Source organism: Tiliqua scincoides, chromosome 4 (assembly GCF_035046505.1).
Source record: "Tiliqua scincoides isolate rTilSci1 chromosome 4, rTilSci1.hap2, whole genome shotgun sequence".
In the NCBI taxonomy this organism is placed as follows: Eukaryota; Metazoa; Chordata; class Lepidosauria; order Squamata; family Scincidae; genus Tiliqua; species Tiliqua scincoides.
In genome coordinates, this window is record NC_089824.1 from 59,715,405 (window position 1) to 59,735,543 (window position 20,139).

The following is a 20,139-nucleotide window of genomic DNA, read 5'->3' on the forward strand; positions in this document are numbered from 1 at the left end:
CATATGAAGAAAGTAATAGTCTGCCCTCACATTTAATAGCAATAGCTTAATGTGTTTCAGCTGATGCCAGTCGTGGATATTTGGTGAATTTCTAATGAAAAGAATGTGCAAAATGAATAGATGTTTATCTCTGTTATCAGCACCAACTAGGTTACCAATATCACACATAGGGCGCAATCCTAACCCCTTATGTCAGTGCTTTCCAGCACTGGCATAGCTGTGCCAATGGGACGTGTGCTGCATCCTGCAGTTGGGTGTCACTCACGGAGGCCTCCTCAAAGTAAGGGAATGTTTGTTCCCTTACCTCAGAGCTGCATTGCCCTTATGTCAGTGCCGACATAAGGGGTTAGGATTGCGCCCTAAGTCACACAGAAAAGCAAATTCATACATGCAGATATTGTCTGGTTATTTTTATGATCACATCATTATTTTAAAAAGAAACTATTGTCTGATTACTCTATACATCTCTTGTTAGTAATGCAAAAGTGCCTTCTTTATCCTAGCTTATTCAACTAGGAATTATTTATGTTTATGCATATAAGGAAAAAATTCCTCTAATTAGCCACATATAAGTGTGAAAGAAGTCAAGTGTGTTCTTCAAAGGATTTTCAAGAATTCTGAGGAATTGCATAAAATTAATGAAAATGCAACCCACAGGCATGTATGCAAGGTCAAAATTAACTATTAATGTTACTTTCAGGAAGAAGAAATGCACAAAGGAAATCTTCAAAGGTGAGTAAAGAAGTAAAAAGCAAAGCACAGAAAATGTTTTAGTCCAGTTCATACATCATTAGAATCAAGAAGGTCTAATAAATAGTATTAAATTTGTCTAGAAGGTTATATATTATGGATATATAATAGTATATTATATTATTTTCTGTTTTCTGAATCCATCAGTGATCTGTGTAGGAGATCATTCACTTTATCGTATTCTTAAATGTCTTTTACCAAACTTCCTTCAGTCACAATTCAGCCTGATTTAATCAGTATGCATTCCCATGTCTATCACAGCATTGCTATCCCCTCACTTCATGGTTCATAGGAATGTGAGTTCTTTCCTTTTACCATGCACATTAGAAAATAAGTCAAATATATTGTTCTTCATATATTGGATCAATAGGTCATTCTGCAGCCAAAAAACCACTGAGATGCCTTCTAAACATATCTTTCACATTTGTAAATTTTCAGCATTGAAATTAGGACAGCAATTAATAATTTCATTATCTTAATGAGCAATGACATTGGCAGAATTTGCAATTGTATTAATAGTGAAATTAATTTCATGCAGGTAATTTAATATAGTGCATTCCTTTCTTCAGGGCAATGTCAGTTTCCTCTATGTCAGAGTTCAAGCGCTTGATGGATATTTCTCCTTTTCTTCCTGAAAAGTCTCTGCCTTCCTCCAGCAGCAAGGAGGAGATAACACCTCCTTTATCTCCTGATGATCTGAAATACATTGAGGAGTTCAACAAAAATTGGGATTATAGCACTACCAGAAACCATGGTGGAGCAGCAGAAAGGCCTACAGATACATGGGCAGAGAGGACAGAGATTGGGAAGGCCGGAAATAATTTAGGTCCAGATCCATTCCAACCATCTTCATGGTACCTCCCCACCACTGTTACTCTGACAACCAATACCATGACCAGCCCAGAGCACTGCCAGAAACCGCTACTGAGAAGTCATGTTGCTACAGAAAAAATGGGAGTTAGGGTCTTTCATAGTCCACCTGTTGTCCGCAGATTTGATAACACAGTGGTAACTAGCAATGAAGGGAAAAGCCAGTCTGAGCCAGATTTTTTGTTTCCTGTGACCAAAACAAAAGGGAACATGGGTGAGACAAAAGGTGCTTCTTCAGAAGTGTTTGGGCAATGGTCTTTTGATCTCTCCAGACATCGTAATGATTTCCTGGAAAGTGGTCTTCGTCCCATTGAGCGTCCTGTTTGCACTACTGTCGGTTTTACCTCATCCTTGCACAACCTGGAGATGTCTAAAAATATGAGTGATGACATGAAAGAGGTAGCTTTCTCTGTCAGAAATGCAATACGTTCAAACTCAACAGAGCTCCAGTTCAAAGACACAGCTTGTCAGACTAATGGAATGAGAACTATGGGGACACAGACCACTCAAACTATCAGTGTGGGCTTGCAGACAGAAACTTTGCGCAGTATCACCAGCAGTCCGCACAAGTGTCTGACACCAAAGGGTGGCTCCACACCTATATCTTCACCATCAAGAAGCTTAAGAAGCAGACAGTTGGCTCCTGCTATTGAAAAGGTCCAGGCCAAATTTGAACGCACATGTTGTTCTCCCAAATATGGGTCCCCAAAATTACAAAAGAAAGCCTTTTCCAAAACAGATCAGCCAAATAACCGGAATTTACCAAGCACACCTCAAAAAGGATTCAGTGAATCTGCTTGGGCCAGATCAACCACTACACGGGAGAGTCCGGTTCATACTACAATCAACGATGGCCTCTCCAGTTTATTCAATATAATTGACCATACCCCTGTGGTTTATGATACGCTCCAAAAATCCTCCAAGTCGAGCAGCCGATCAAGGTCGGCAGAACCAAGGTCAGAACTGGGGCCTATGCAGGACGAGTGCATGAATATTCGTGGCAGATCACCTAGTCCCCTCCGTTTGAGTATAGAGCTACAAAAGGATGAAGGAACCGAGACAACAAGTATCAGGCAGGACTTATCTGCTCCTCCAGGATATACCCTTACAGAAAATGCTGCCAGAATCCTGAACAAGAAACTTATGGAGCATGCCTTAAAGGAAGAAAAAAGGCTAGCTTCACCCAGCCCTCCCAGTCTTAGCAGTGAGAACAGCACAGGAGAAATAGTCAGAGTTGAACCAGGGCCCATTGAGGTAATGAGTTTTATCGTATAGTAAATGTTGTAGATGATATATTAATCAGATTTGGGAGCACTGATTTAAAATGGATATAAATTCATTTCAATCAAAAGCAAGTTAACTGTATGATATCTGTATGTAAAGAGACTGTGGATTCCAGGCAAACGTGAATACAACAGGTTCCTGTTCGCTGTACATGTTTTGGAAGACATGATATATGTATATAATGGATATCCCCTTAGTCCACAGGTTGGAATCCTAAAATGCCTGCAGCTTGTCAGTGGATCAAGCCATGAGATGTCTGTATTAAGGTTTCATTGTATTATATTTGAAAGAGAACAGTTTTGATAATACCCAGTGATTTTAAACCTTCATCTAATGTGTGATTCCTACAGGAATGTCTTCTCACTAGGTGGCCTTAGGCAAGTCACTTCCTCTCAAGCTCCAATATATGGATAATAAAACAGGATTATTGTAAGGAAAACATCAAGGTCATACATGTGAAGTGCTCTGCGTACTCAGAAGGCGCTATATTCGTTTTAAGAATTTTTATTATAACTTGATGAAACTGTGGATATTTCACTAAAAATTTCTTTGGAATTAGCCAGCTGTCAGTTCCAAAAATCTTGTGCCCTATTATTCCAGCTTGCAGCACCAGGATGCTCTGGGCCCTCGGGCAAGTGTTCTGTTTGAGCCTTTCTTTTGCATGCACACTAGCACACACTTGGCACCTCCCCTCAGTTGCTGTCAATCCCAACTTACTGGTGTCTTGGCTAAGTGACAGATGGGCAGAGTTCCTCCCTATCCCACCCCCTACCCACTGAGGCTTGTAGCTCTTACCCTCCTAGCTTCCCTGGGGATTGGCAGGCAGTCAAGTGGGAGCAGCTCCTCCCTAACCCACTCTTCACACCATGGCTTGTGGCTGCATTCCCCTTGAAGATAAGCAGAAGTACCCATCTCTGGACATGCCCTCCCGACACAACTGGAGCACAGCTCTGGTTGGGTTTGGAAGATTACAGGGTGCCTGACCCAAGGATTTCATTATCTGTTTGTTTCAGCGATCTGCGGGGGTTCCAGCAACAGAACCCCTGCTGATGCCAAGGCATGACTATATTACCCAAGCTCAGAATGACTGAAGAATTTGAATTGGCAGAAGTTTAAAGTTCATACCATTGTATTCGGATATTACTGTGTTGATTCCATACAGTGAGAGGCAAGAACTGCTACAGATGATCTAGAGCAGTGGTTCTTTTATCTTTAGCACCAAGACCCACATTTTAGAATGAGAGTGTGTCAGGATTCACTGGAAGTGATGTCACGACCCTAAGTGACGTCATCAATAATAATAATAATAATAATAATAATAACAGCAACAACAGGTGTTTATATTCCGCCTTTCTTGGTCTTTATTCAAGACTTTATTCAAGGCGGTTTACATAGGCAGGCTTTATTGAATCCCTATTAAATAGGGATTTTTACAATTTCAAAGAAGGTTCTTTCTTTCAAGAACGACTACATTCAAAGTGTTTCATTCCGATCTGGCTTCACATTCTGGCCTCCATCCTCCCACGCTCAGAGCAGATGGAATTGCTCAACTTCAGCTTGTCAGCTGCTCCAAGGTCGCATGGTGCCGGTGGCCTCGAACTGGCGACCTTGTGGATGTTATCTTCAGGCAGACGGAGGCTCTACCCTCTAGACCAGACCTTCTGCCCAAGTGAGAAAATTTTTAATGCATGGCTGGGCTGCAATCCTGGGCTGCAATCCTACCCACACTTATCCAGGAGAAAGTCCAATTGACTGTCATTGTTAAAATGATATACATATTAGCCTGTTAAAAGTATAGATCTATAACATTTCCCCAAATGCCATCACATACCACAGTAGCATCAAGTCTAATATTAAAAATAAAACATTGAAATGACTGGGAACCCACCTGAAATTGGCTCGCAACTCACCTAGTGGGTCCCAACCCACAGTTTGAGAAATCTTAAGAGAAAAATTTTGAGAAACCTGTGCTTGTATCCCCAAACTAACTGACATAACCCAGAGGAAGATGAATGAATTTGCATCTTCCTGTAGAGCATATTTACATTTCCTGCAGACAAGACTGAAAAGAACTGGAAGCGGTAGCTCAAGGCATGCATGCTGTATTTTTTTTTTTACTATTCAAAGTGTTTCACAATGTAAGATGAAAGAATTTCTCCTACTGGACAAATTTGTTAATGGAATTTTTTATATTTTTATTTTTTTTAAAGTAAATAAGCAAAAGAAGGTTGCATTCAACTCTTCTGTGTGTAGCAGACTAAGGAAAAATAGTCAAGATGTTAATCCCCAACAATGAAGCAGAGAAGGAAGCTGTGTTGTGTAGTGCTAGGCGTTGAATTGCTTAACAGTTTGGATATTACAGCCAGATACACAGGTGATATTAGTACTAGAAAGTATATTTGTACAACTACAAGTTTAGTTCCTTAGAGCTATTGCTACACATTCATTTCCTGGATGGAGACACTTTTCACAGGGCCTTAGAAGATGGGAAAGGTGTAGAAAACGATACATTGTACAAAATGCATCCCAGCATTTCTTTTGGTGATGTTTTGAAACCTCCAAGGTATTCCACAGTGTCTGTCAGTAGCCTGATCTGGTACTGAATTGCTGTTTGGTCTGATCCACTCATGATGTTCCCATCCCCCCCCCCCCGGGCGGCCATGCACACAATGTACCATGCTTACATTGTTTGAGCATAGCAGCAAATAGAAATGTGATTACTACCTTGGCAAGAGTACATTAAACAGTTTTTCCTCTAAATAAATGTTGTTTGCTGAGTGTCACATGTAAGATGGTCATTAGTTAGGAAGGTTCTCTCTTGATATTTTGGTCCTGTGTATAGGAGTAGACCTAGATCAAATTCTGGGAACAGATTCCAACACAAACATGAACTTTCTAGGGCAGTGGTTCCCAACCTGGGGTACATGTACCCTCAGGTGTTCTTGCCAGGACCTTTAGGGGTACTCAAAAAAGAATGGAATAATGATGGAAAAAGGGAGGTCTGTATTAGAATGCCTTGTGGGGCTGGCAAGGCAGGAAGGAAGGCAGCTAGCTGGCTGTGAAAGCCCCAGCAACTGCTAGTTTCTGGTTGTCTCTCCAAGTATTATCAGATATAGATCAGCAGTTGAAAATATATAAATTTGAAATAACAGCAACTATATTAATCACAAACATTTTGCTAGTATGATGGGTACAGTTTATGGAAATGAGCTACCAAGGGGTATGCAAGTGAAAAAAAATTGGGAACTACTGCCCGAGGGGCATTTCATGGTAACTCATGCTGCATTTGCACGTGTGTAGTATATGCACTTGCATTCTGAATTACTTATGGTCTTGTTTTGGAGCCAGGTGATGTTGCTATCTTGTTTATTTCTTTCAATAACATCTACCCTGCCTTTCCATGTTAAAACAAATACAAGGTGGCTTTTGAGTGGATGTTTATTGTAAACATTTAAAATAGGTTCAGCATACCTGTTTGCAAACGTTAATTTTAAGGCTGTCAACTCAAGTTATTTTAAAACGATAACATGATTAGTATCTCCAATACAACATGAAAATTCTGTTCTGCTAGATGTTTAATAATGCTTTGTTGTATTCAGAAGAGATCAGATAATAGAAATATTGTCATAAACAATATTTACATAAACATTCAAAAAAATTTTTTAAAAGCAGAGCCTTGCTAGTCATGTTATTAAAATGGTAATTCTTGTTATATCACCTTATGGATGGATAATTTCAAGAGGGAAGCAATTGTACATCAACTGACTAGATATGCTTGAATATTGTTGAATTGAATTTTCATAGTAATACTAAGGCTGCGCACAGCCTCCCTGGGCCTCCTGAAGACAGGCAGGGGGTCGCAGCCTGGCCAGTGTGGGGGTCACGGCAGCTTGTAGTCGTGGACAGGTTCGCAAAGAGATAATTGCCCAATTGCATGAGATACATTCATAGAACTTTAGTATCTTGTATTCTCCTCAAATGTGTATACTCATGAAAGGCATGATGAACTTTGAAAAGCTGAACTTTAAAGTCATAACTTAAAAAATGTGGTACTAATAAGCAGGGTTTTTGGAGTGATCACCCAGAGCAGATAAGCTTCGGAGGTGACTATCATTTAGATTTCTAAATCCAATTGCATTTTTGCTCAAGCTTGGAGGCTGAGCCTCTTCTAAAACGGCAAGCAAAGTAAAGCGTCATGTCAGTTCCTCACTTACCTATCTGTAATCAGCCAGTATGATCATATTGAAGGACTCTTGGCATGATGTATTACTGATTTTGTACACCTGCTTGGGATGCCAGTTAGTAGCTTGGTGCTATTTCATTTATGCTTCTTGCTCTTGTTTTAATTGAATTTTCAATGAGGACATCTGCAAGTCTTGTTAAAAGATCGAATCCTTTTGTGCATCTTCATGCATATGTGCATTGCGTATACACACACAAAATACATAGTAATGATTGTTTCAAAATTTGTTTTAACCTGTCCTGGGGCTGTAAGCTGAATTTGTATCTGCAAGAAACTATTTTATGAGCACCCGATCTGTCATTTTGCTAAACTGCAACCTGAGTTCTATGTCATGGCATTTGCAGACCCCAATTCCAGACAAGTCCATGTCTCTGACCACATGCAAAGCAACACACAAATTATTTTCCTTGGGCTGGCAGTGACTTTGTGTAGCTCAGCCATTACTGTCATTCCGGAGGCTGGGCAGGAGGACATCCTTCAAGTCTAGTGACTAGCTGCTGGGTTGTTCCCCACCCCCCGCTTATATTCTGTTCCTAATAGCAAAAGTCTTGCTACTGTTGTTATGCAGTCTTTGCTGACAACATGCTCAAGAGAAATAAAAGATGGAATCAGAGTGCTTTCTTTGCCTTGTCTTTTTGTCTCTTCCTATACAGAGCCAAGAGGTAAAGACAAAATATCAAATTCATATCCCAGCCTTCCCTCCCAAGCTTGCATATACAGCTCTAGCAACATGAACCATTCCTAGTCTTTTAAAAAATATTTTAATAAACAGCAGCTCTCTCATACTTGAAATCCGTGATTCTGACTTTGGAACAGGTGGGAACACATTCTTAACTAAATTACACCCTTTAAGACCATGCCCATGTATAAAATAAAGCTACACTGATGTGGGAATCCTCTTCATTTGCTTTCTAAAGGTGATATTAGTAGTTTACTGCCTTTTTCACGTAGCCTATCCAAGGAAGGCTGTAACGTAATAAATGCTAGCTGTGAAATCTGGAGACCTCTTCAATGCTGACTACAAATCTCTGGTTTAAATATTCTTTCCAACCTACTTCCTCTCTTTTTTTCCCTCTGTCTGTCTATGTCCAGAACCAAACTGTCTTACTAACTGCCCCTTGGGGACCCTAACCCTGCCTGCCTCACTGCTGTAAGTCCTTTCTACCTTTGTTTCCAGAAATCGTGTCTTTTATTTCCTTTCAAAAATAAACCTTTATTTGCTGGGAAAGTGTGCACTGAAGAAATGACCACATTTCTTGTGATTAGCATGAATTGCCACTGGATTCCAAATACATTAGGAGACATTAGAGTCTTAAAATATTCCCCATTAAACATATTCAAATGGTGACCCTCAGATCATTTAAGCCAACATATTCTCCCTTAAACCAGGTTCAGTCCATGAAATTCAGTTGACCCAAATTAGTTTTTGTGCCAATTTGCTAGGTTTAAGATTCTGCTCATCATGCCACAGTGCAGTTTTAAACAGATGTTTTGGTTTTTTATCATGCTCCATGCTTTTATCATACTCATTAATGATACATAGTAACATAATTTGTGGTTTCCAGCACAATGGGAGAAAGCCACTTGTCTTTGTTCACCTTCCAGAATTAGGGCTTGCTTTAACTACTGCAGCACAATTCTCCGCTTGTGCTGTGGCAACTTCAGCCAATTCAGTAAAGCCCCAGCAGTCAAGTGGCTGAAAGTAAAATGGCAAGATTTCTGCGTGCCCAATTTGTACAGCATGAAGGATGGATTCAGATTGTCATACTGTTCATGGAGAAACTGCCATTATCATATGATAGCCTAGTTATCACCAAGTTTTCATTGGATGACTCATTCTTTTCACCTCAGATGGAAAGGAAAAAAGGGAAGAGAACTCCCCATGATGAGAGTCTCAGCAATCCTGTCAATACCTGTTCTAAGGATATATATGTACATACAAAATGTGAGGTGTGACCACTGAGGAACCACTTTCGCTGCATTTCATTCAAGTGTATAAACTTTTGTGCAGGATCAAGCTCTGGGGAAACCAATTTTGTGTACTTACAGCACAGAAGCCAACTGTACACAGCACTGATTGGCTAGAACTAGGCATGTTGCAAATCTAGCTTTACTCTCCTGGAGTTTTTCATCTGTTCTAACGTTATTTATATTTTCTAACAGTTTGCATAGGAATGAGCTGCACAAATACACATGCTGCACTTTAGAATTGAAAAAGCAGTTGGTGTATCTTTAAGTACATGGAAATAGAAGGAGAGATTACCGAATTAGCATTCAAATCATTAACCATGCATCTGCCATAGGCATTGTGAGGGTGGTGAAAAGGCAGAAAAGGAAAAAACTGTGGCTAATCCTGTTTTGTATGTACATTTATATGCATTCTAAGCAGCATTTAACTGATTGCTATGATCCTGCTAACTGCTTATTGTTTTACAGAGCAAAGTTGTTTGGTATAGAAGAAACTAGTAAGTATTGAATTGGTATAGCCTGTTTACATAGTTCAAACCAAACAACGAAGAAAGAGTAAATGTTTAAATTTAATTTAATTTTACCCAACTCGTAATGATTTCATTCAATAGTAAAGCACGCTTGGAGGGTTCTCCCCCTGCCAAAATACCCAGTTCTTTGAACTTGTCTTTTTAAGCATAATATTCCTCATTTCACGTGTTTGAGAAAATCAGTGTATAAGTAAGGCTAATATTCATTCTGACACACAAAAGAAACCATATATTTAGCCAGTATGGTGTAATTCAGACTTGATTCAGCAGGCACGTTTATGCTGTGATTCTGCAAACACTGTGAATGTGTGTTGTGTGTCTTTCAACATGGAGTGAACACAGACAAAGAGCCAGAGTCAATTATGTCTCCCTGGTATGTGTCCTCATGTGTTGCAAACATTTGCCACCCATTCACACTCAGTGATATTCATCAGCAGGCCCGCAAACATCTGCTCCATGAAGCATGAATCAGCCCTCTGTCAGAAATGTGCTTATTGTGCACTGAATAGCATCCTAAAGTCAGCTGCTAGGCATTACTTGTTTGTGACATGGTTCAGTGTCCAGTTATACTGGATGTAGTGAAGCAAATTCAGCTTGTCTGATGTAAGGCATACACTAAGCTACAGATTTAAAGCTACAGATTTAAAGTATGGCAAGAACTTAACAATCTTTTTCTTTTTTAAAAAAAATTTTCTTTCCAAATTAATAATAAAGAAACAATACATAAACTATCTAAAGATAAAGTATAGTGAGTATGAAGCAATATGTCCTATTTACTTATATCCCTACTCTTTACATTCTGTACTTCAGATTACATAATTCCAATCGCCGTCATAATTTTTTATACTTGTCATGGTTAAAAAATTTTTCTCTATAATTAAGTTTGTTTCCACTATTATTCCTCAAATCCACAAATCATTATCTCTTTTTCCCCTTCATATACAGAAAGTCAATGAGTGGTTTCCAATTTTCTACAAAAGAAATTACTGATTTTTCTTTTAAGCAAGGTAGTCAGTCTGTCCATTTCTGCTAAGTCCAAAATTTTTCTTCACTACCGCAGGTACTTCTGATACCTTCCATTGTTGTGTGAAGAGTATTTTTGTTGCACTAGTCATATATAAAAATAAAGTTTCAACATTTTTCTCCACACATTCCTCTGTCAATCCCAATAAAAGGCTTCTGGTTTCATTTGTATATTTACTTTCATTTGTATATTTTACTTTTCATTTGTATATTTACTGCTTCATCTGAGTATTCACCTGATACCAATATTCTTTTGCTTTTTCCCATGTCCACCACATCTGATAAAATGAACCTTCTTGTTTTTTGCATTTTCAACATCTGTTTGGCACATTTTCATACATTTTTGCAAGTTTACTAGACATCATGTACCACCTATTATCCTTTTACAGAAATTTTCTTTAATATTCATATTTAAGGTCAATTTCAAATGTTTGGTCCATAGTCTTTCCCATTGTTCCATTAAGGTATCATGCCCCACATTTTTCACCCATTGGATCATACGTTCTTTAACCTGTTCATCTTCTGTCTCAATTGTCAATAACCATTTATACATTTTGGCTATGATCTGAATTTCATCCTCACCTAATTGTATTTCTAGTTGGGTTTCTCTCTCTTCAAAACCATATATCTTTTTATTTACCTTAAATCTTTCCAACAATTGTACATATAAAAACCATTGACAATCGACACCTTCTTCCAGTAATGAACTTAACAATCTTTTTCCACTGAAAGAAGGTTTAACCAATTTCAGTATAATTGGAGTGCACTTATGTCACATAAGTTATATGTTGATGCACATTGCAGAGAAAATGTGGGCCTAATTCTGCCTTCTCTTGAAGCCAGCTGGCAGGTAATGATAAAAAGTTGAGTGAAATTGGAGAAAGACCTTTGAGAAAACAGGTTTGGCTGTAAAGTTTATTCACATTCTGTTAAGGAAGAATAAGTCAGAGAAACCAAAAGCAAGACAGGTGTTAAACAAAATAAAATCAAACTGCATATGTAATTAAGCCTAGAAAAGCACCATCTTGTCTTTCTGGACAGCAGCTGACAGGAGTCTCCCTAAGTTTTCACACAGTTGCAGTTTCTAGCATATTGTGTATCTCGCCAACAATGACACATTTAGCTTGATCTTGAAGGGTAACATTTTTTCTAGGGTGTTTTGATGTGAAGCAGATTAAGCATACATTAGATGAATTTTTGGCATTTTTACAAAACATAAAGGGTAGCCTCAAGAGTAAAGTTTGTATGAACAGAAGCACACTGCATGAATGCAAGCTGCTTCTGAGAATGGAAAGGTTGTGGCACTGGTGCAAAGGCGAGCAGAAAGTACAGTTTTTTTGGACAGAATTCTCCTTTCTATTCTCCAGGGAAGCTTCATAGAGTAGACTTCCATTCGTGGATGCGTTATTCTGGATGCTACCCAGAGTATGCACATAATGTACATGGGCTTTCTACTGCACTTTCAGCCACACAACTGGTCCCTGCCTCTGTATGGTAGAGGGACTTGCTCCCCAGGATAGCTTGAGGACAATGCTATCAGTGCAACCCCTCTCTCTTCACTCCAGGGCATTCATTTTGTGGTGATCTGTCTGTATCTCAGTTCTTGATTGTTCAAGATACCTCAGTACCTGTTTGTCTGCTTCATATCACATTTTCAAACTCAGTTTCCTCCAGTGTTTCACCTCCTTTGCTCCATGTGCATGGTGAATTCTTCACTCCATTTAATTGTGTCTTTATTGACTCTTATCATTTCATAACTCTTCCTATTTGATATATATATAACCCAACTTTGTATATTGCCAATGTACAGTTTATTTTTCTTCTAGTGTAATTTGCATATCACTTTCTCACCTGTATAGTGATGATGTACTTAGTGTGTACATTGCTCTTCTCTCTGTTAACACTTCACACTTTTTTGTTGTTAGATTTTCTAAAGGTGCACAGTGAAAAGCTGAGAGATTTCGGATATTTGTGTTGACAGCTTAACATTTCTGTACTTAATCACTTCAGCATGAACAGTGTGCAAAATTGTCAATTCAGTGGAAAGTCTGTAATTGCTCGCAGTCAAGATCAATCTGGAAATAAAAATAAACTACCAGTGTGAAACATCACACAATGAAAGGCTGTCTCTTCTAAATGCAAGAAGGCCCTCTGAATGTGCTTGTACAGTGGCAGTACAGTTCTGTGAAGTTTAGTTTGCCAGCCTTCAACTTTTCCTCTTAATAGGCCTGAGTTGTAGTTTGATGTGATAACTGGGCTGTAGCCAGGACTGGCATTGCCATGAAACAAACTGGAGCAGTTCCACTTAGGTGGTAGATTCCAAAAGTGACACCACTTGTCAGTGTCCAACTTTTATAACTATCTGTATTTACCCCCCCCCCCCAAAAAAAGAATTACAGGCAAGCACTATGGGGACCAAAGTAAGGGGTGACTAACTTTTTTAATCACAAGTCCCAAAATGTTCAGGCTGGCACTAACTGGTGCTGCTTGGAAAGAATAAAAAGGGAGTGCTTTACTGCTGTATATCAAAGAATACAGTTTACTTTTCAGGTCAGTCAGTTTGCCTAATGAAGTCTGGGATTTTGTTCTGTTAGTCCAAAATACTTTTAAATCTAGTAGTATCCTGAGAAAACATATCAGTTCAAATCTGAGCATTCTTCCGCTAAATAGAGTCTCATTCTTTTGATGATAACATGCTTTGAATGAGCCTGGCCAGTTGTTAATGCACTATCAAATACAACATCTAGCATTGTTGAGAATATATTATATGTACTTAGGTTTTGTTTGAGATAAGGGATCCACTTCTGATAGTGCACTTTAGTTGAACCTGCAATGAAGTTGAAGAACAATAATAAATACAACATATTCAAGTAACAGAGTATGCAGTAGTTTTCTACTGGACTAATATGCAGATATATAGGACCAAGCTGAATGTGATAGCGACACATGCAGCAGAGCCAGGTTGGAAGGGTGCTTGAACCTTGCTCTACTTATGTTTCATTCCCAAATGCTAACTTATCTTACAGTGAGTAACCAAAGATAACTGCTACTAAAAAAAACCCTCCAAAATATCCAAGTTTGTGTTAAAAAGTGCGGGTGAGGGTCCACAATCTCATGTTGCTCTTTGAATTGAGCCCTCAGCCCCACTTTATAGAGAAATGATAGACACCAATTCAGGTCCTGCTAATTCCCCATTAAGTCTTACCTTTTTGCATCCTTTCCTTACCTCAGTTCTATATCAGTGAGTGTACATTTGCTAGATATGCCTATTCCTTTAAACTCTCCTAATTCTTTCATATTTCTCTCCACTGGTTACAGGCAAAATAAGTCCTGTTGATAAAAATGAATGTGCTGCCCAAATTACAAAGTTTTCTCTTTGTGTATTTAACTGAGCAGTATATGAAATAGTAATTTTGTTCCTTTTGTTCCTTTTCTTTTTTACAACAAAGGAACTACCTTGTTCCGCACTAGCTCCATCCCTAGAATCCTGCTTCTCCCGACCAGAGAGACCAGCGAATCGGCGCCCACCTTCCCGATGGGCCTCACATTCCCCTACTGCCTCACAATCTCAGTTAATTGGGGAGGAATATGGAAGCACGGAGCTACTGTTGGAGGATTCAAAACAGTGATGCAGGCCCACATGAATTATCACCGAATAATTCACTGTCTTTTGCATAGTAGCACCAATTACCATGGCCAGTCTCTTGTCAGCGAGGAGAGCTCAAGTTCCAGAGTTCAAAGAATGTCCTAGAACGCAGCTGCTTAGTGTACAACCTGTGAAACAGAGATGTTTCTAGAACGAAACAGTTAATGTGCCTGTAATAACTTATTTTTTTCATAGCTCAGAAAACTATTTTTGCCTCCATCTTTTCTACACACAGTATATTATCTAAAAAGGTCTAATAAGATACACAGATATAAGTATGGTTTTAAACAAAGCATACATTGTGTTTCAAGGGAAATTGAATGTGTTTCTCTCTCTTGCTCTCTGACTACTGACTGCCTTCTGTTATATTTGCACTGTTAAGGTTTGGGTTGTGTCCGCTGATTTTCTGTTTATTTTTAGATCAAAATAAGACTCCTAATTTTATTCTGCTGGTTACCATTTTGGAAAGAAAATTCATAAAGGTGCTTTAGCATGTCTGAAGCGGCAAATTTTAAGTAGTGAAGAAAGCCATTTAACTAGTTGACTAGAGTTGTCTTAAACAAATAGAGGGGAATACAGGGAATATGAAATGTTTAGAAAGAGGGGGAAGCCTCAGACAGTCTTAATGAAGTGAGCTGTACATTACACACACAAAAAGATTTGCATGTCTTTAGGTTCCTAGCACTTTAGTGCATGTACATATTGCTACTGTACTCGCACTGTCACATCAATGTATCTCGATCCCTTTCACTGTAATATTGTTGTGAATTTATCTGTACTGTACTTTTAATGTTGGTATCTTGCATCGATTGTACAAAAAAACAATTTTTAAATCATTGTTAAAGCAGTTCAACTGACTGTACAGTGTTTATTGAGAACTTCCCTTGTTTTAGGGAAAGCACTGAAAACTCTGGGCATATTAAACTGTAACTGGTCTTGTTTTAAGAGTCTGTTTGAGACCATGTGATGTGGAAATAAACTCAGTATTTACAAATTCCCAGATCACTTTGAAGTTGTTATTCCTAAACTTGTACTCCCCATTCCTTCCTCCCACATTCAAGCTAGTAAGCTTCTTTAATAAAACTGAAGACTATGAAATGAACAAATGGATATGTACCAAGACAGATGAATATGTAGTCAAACTGTGTCAGGCTATACAGTGTTCTCCATGCTTTGTTTTATATTTACTCTTTTGTAAGCCTTGCTTGTATACACTCAGTGGCAAACTCATGTGAAAAAGCTTATGGAAGTTGTTAAGAAAATTCTTTGTTTTCTTCTATTTTTTTTACCTGTTTTTGACTTCCTCCCCTCCCATAGTGGGTCAGCACCCTGAAAGGACTGCCAAGCCATTGCGGGGGAGCTATTTCTGCTTTGCTGTTGTTTTTCTTTCCCTTTGTCCTTGAATGATCGATAAACAAAGACCTTGCCTTTGAGCCAGCTCATTGGACCACCAGTTCCCAAATCCACCCATTCCAAAAAGGGCTCCGGTGAACTCAAATAATCAGTCCAATAGGTTAGAGTTAAGAGACTAGATGCTAGAGGTTATACGTAAACAGCAAAGCAAGAAAACCCCATTTTGCGTTTACCTTGGCCTCATCCAGAGTAATGGGTGCAGAGGCTCAGTTTCCCTCCCTCTCCCCCAACCTGGTGTGAGATTTAGGATTGATCTCCTGGTCTGGTGTAAGTACATAGGACAGAGGAAAAGTCGAGAAGGGCATGTTAAAGTTTGTTTGTTTGCAGCTTGCTTTTTAAGGTCCATGCCAGCCTTTGCCCAACCCTTCCATCAAAGTGACCCATAGCATGGCATGAACTTGATTCTCAAAATTGCCTCATTTTCTTGCCTTTTATTTTCACCCCATCTTTTGGCATATTTTTATTTGAATAAACTTTTATTTTACTGTTTCATCTCCCCGGTCTCATTTTAATTAGGAGGAGTTGGTTGCCCCAAGTTCCCAGGCCTCCCACTACTATCAGGTTTTTAAGCCTTGGGAGAGCCTTGGGAGCCATGGTGGGAGACTCCCCATATTGGATCCATTCTAACTGGATCCCCCCAGTATAGTGTGGTAGCAACACTAACCACCATTCTAGTTTAATCCCAGTCTAAGGGCATACTGGGAGGCAGGAGGATGGGTGTTGATTGCTAGAACCCAAGGCTTGCACTTCATTCCTCTTACACAACTGCATTATGGAGCCACTAGAGTGGCTCTGTTCTTAGGGTATTTGGAACTTTCATTATACAATCTGAAAATGCACAGCTGTGTACTTAAGGACATGCAAAGGGTTACACATGAAGGTGTACATGAGCAAAAAACAAACAAACAAACAAACCCTGAAGCCAACTGGGGAGAACATATGCCTTTACTGCAAAACATTTTCTGCACAATATCTGAAAGGAGCTCAGGGTTTGTTTTAGTTTTTGAGAAATGGGCATGTCACATGAAAGGATCCACATTAGGCTACCAATCAACAATAAAGGCGTCAAAGTTGTATCTCATGTATACTGAGCAATTTTGTTGATGTTGGAGCCAGAGGTGCCTTACAGGCTATAGAGAAGTGGGAAAGCATAGATTTTATTAGATATACCCACGTGTTCATTTCAGCCTCAAGTTTCAAAAGCTGATTCCATTTCTGGATCTTAGTAGAAAAGTCAACTAAAGTGATTTCGCCTTCTGCCCAGAAGTAGATTGCTTAAGTAGTTATGGGCTATTACAGCTCAGTTCACAGCCGCAATACTGCACAGGCGAAGTGGTAATTCATACTCTGAAAGGGAAAGGACTGATTGCAGCAGGCTTGCCAGAAGAACGACTTCTCCCCTTTCTCATTAAGTCATATGCTAATACTGGGTAGGAGAAGTCATTTCTCCATTTCCTCCGGTAACAAATGTTAATATAGAAATATAGGGTTTTTTTCCTATAGAAAGGCACAAATGTGAGAGGAAATTATAAAGAATATAGCCCAGGGCTTTTGGAATATTCATGAGAGCTCTCTTCTTAAAAAAAAAAAAAAAAAAACAGGCCAACTCAAAGAGCACTGAACTAGTTAATGACTTTGAAGTAGTGTTTGCTCTTTGGGATCAAGTAAGCACATCCCAGGCCTGAGATTAGTCCTCAGTCATCCTGAAATAGTAAGGTGTATCAGCCTAAGCAGCTTGCCATGATTTGTCAAGTAAACTGCTTACATAACTAGGAATTACTGTAATAAGAGGCAAACTGAACACAAGGAGCCAGAAAAGAAAAAAAAAGAGGGTCAAGTGCATAGGGAAGCTCTTCGAAGATCTAAAAGCCACTTTCATGCAGTATTGAAGTAGAATAAATTAGGATGGCAGCATCAAATGTATCACCCTGTTGTTGTTGGCATCCTTCAGTCTCGGAAGACTATGGTGTCACGCTCTGAATGGTGGTTCTGGAACAGAGTGTCCTCTCCAGTGCGCGAAGCCTGGGTAAAGTAGGTATGGAGGATAGGCTGTTACCCATGCAGCAAATCCCCCCTCTCCACGTTGCTGAAATGGTCCAATGGAAAGGCAGAGGCCAATACGGTTGGTTCCAGCCGTATCACCCAGTATCACCCAGTACCTTTAAAAGCACACAGAGTCTTTCATGTTTAACTATTGTGACACCTTTTGTTTGTTCAGTGCTGGCAGATGCTTTCCTTTCTTAAAGTGTATCTGAATATGAAGTATTGCAAGTGTGCAAGAGATTTAAGGTAAGTCCTAATGAATATACTCTTGGCTTTCTAAAAGTCAGGATGGCGACAAGGAGCAACTGTGCTCCTGAGTTACACATCAAAACTGTAGGACCAGGTAAAATACAAAGAAATAGATAAGCTTGATTGTTGCTGCTGAATTTTTTTTAGTGTAGTACTTCCCTCTATGTTTTCTATCTGCTTTTGGCTACTAGATTTGTGCCACAGATGTTGGTAACTAACAGTTTTAATTAATTATACAGCTCCCTGGCAGGCCTCTAAACACAAGCCTGCAACATAGTTTCTCCTAGACTGCTTCCACACTAGAGCCATGTGGTGCTGTTGAAGTGTTCCTTTTTCAGAGTTAGTCAATATGGAATTGAAGCAGAAATTCTATAAAGCGCTTTATTAGAACAATGTTAACCAGCAGTACCTTTTCCCCATGCACAAAATGCTGCTGTAATGGTTACCCACAAATAAATCCCATTAAGAAAAGGTTCTTATAAATGTTATTCCTGCCCATTTTGTCTCATATCCCTGGTTCCACTAGGATTAGAGATTCGTGTTAAAAAAAAAAAAAAAAAAAAAGAACTTGAAAGCTGGGAATTTGGGCCAGTTAATATCCCAAAAAGACACTGGATGACATATTAGAAATCCAGGCAAAATCATCCATCCAGGCCATAGAAGAATCTTAGCTGAAAACCTTGATACAGGCACCTGAACCTTTGGCTTGTATAGCTTGAAGAAAATGATTTGCTCTTTATTGGCATCTGCCTTTCTAAAAGGGATAGGCAACATTACCAACCATTTGTTGTCTAATTTTGGGCGCAATCCTAACTTACCCCAAAGGCAGTGGCCTAGGTGTGCTGGCATAGTGTAGGCCAGGGGTGCCCAAACCCCGGCCCTGGGGCCACTTGCGGCCCTCGAGGCCTTTCAATGCAGCCCTCAGAGAACCCTCAATCTCCAATGAGCCTCTGGCCCTCCAGAGATTTGTTGAAGCCCACACTGGCCCAACGCAACTGCTCTCAGCGTAAGGGCAACTGTTTGACCTCTTGCATGAGCTGTGGGGTGAGGGTTTCCTCCACTGCTTGCTGTTTCACGTCTGCAATGCAGTAACGGCAGCAAAGGAAAGGCCAGCCTTGCTTTGTGCAAGACCTTTTATAGGCATTGAGCTATTGCAAGACCTTCATTCGTTCATACAAGTTCATCTTTAATATGTAAAATATGTAAACATTTATGTAAACTTAGGTAAATTTAGTCAAATTTTAAATGTAAATTAATTCTTTTTTTTGCCCCAGCCCCCAACACAATGTCAGATAGAGAATGTGGCCCTCCTGCCAAAAACTTTGGACACCCCTGGTGTAGGCCATATCCAGAGGCTACAGTTGGGCTGCATCCAAAGGTGCTGGAGCAGTTGGCGGGCATAAACACCAAAGGAGATGGAGGGAAATGGCACACAGGGGATGGGGCGGCGCCAGCGCAGCGCCTGGGATGCACCTGCACAGCGCCTGCCAGGCGACCGAGCCCAAGCGTCCCTCGCAACCAGTCGTATCACTGCCAGGAGGAGGGCAGGAGTGTGGCATGGACAGTCAGAGGGCCCGCCTCCCGCTCCCACTGTACCCAGCAGGGCACCTTGGACCTCTGGGCATCCGCCGGAGATGGTAATGGCATTAGCTCCCCAGGGCTGCTGTCACTGCCGCCTCCATGTCAGAACCTGTGTTGGGGCCTGCAGCTGACAGGGCACCTCGCACACTTGCATCACAGGGCCGGCGGGGACGCAGCACTGGGGTGCTGGTGCGGGCATGTGCAGGCTGCCACTCCTGGGCATCAGGCTGCTGCTCCTGGGCATGTGCATGCTGTCCTGGGCACAGGCTGGGCTGGTCGGAGCCCCTGGGCCTGGAGATGGATGGCACACTCCCCAGGGGGGAGGGCAGGATCCACAGCTGCACCCTCAACTGCCCTGTCAGCAGCCAGGCCAACAATGCCCTCCCCAGCCTGGGCAATGATGCCCCCCTCCGCCTGGGTGACAGTGCCTGCTTCAGCTGTGGTGATGGGGCTGTCCAGCAGCCATGGCCAGTCAATCTCCATAAGGGCAAGGGTCTCCACATGCCCCTGGGGGGTTGCATCTGCAGGGCAGGAATGGG

The 20,139-nt window shown here is 40.4% G+C and overlaps 1 protein-coding gene across 2 annotated transcripts in view; it reads left to right on the forward strand.

The window, feature by feature from the left end:
* Nucleotides 1–15,267, forward strand: part of MTCL1 (microtubule crosslinking factor 1) — a 122,664-nt gene extending 107,397 nt beyond the window's left edge. For both annotated transcript variants that reach the window (XM_066623570.1, XM_066623569.1), the window contains 3 exons: nt 701–732; nt 1,320–2,874; nt 14,118–15,267. In XM_066623570.1, coding sequence (XP_066479667.1) covers nt 701–732; nt 1,320–2,874; nt 14,118–14,297 — 1,767 coding nt within the window. In that variant the 3' untranslated portion in view covers nt 14,298–15,267. The remainder of the gene's footprint in view (nt 1–700; nt 733–1,319; nt 2,875–14,117) is intronic.
* The last annotated feature ends 4,872 nt before the right edge of the window (nt 15,268–20,139 follow it).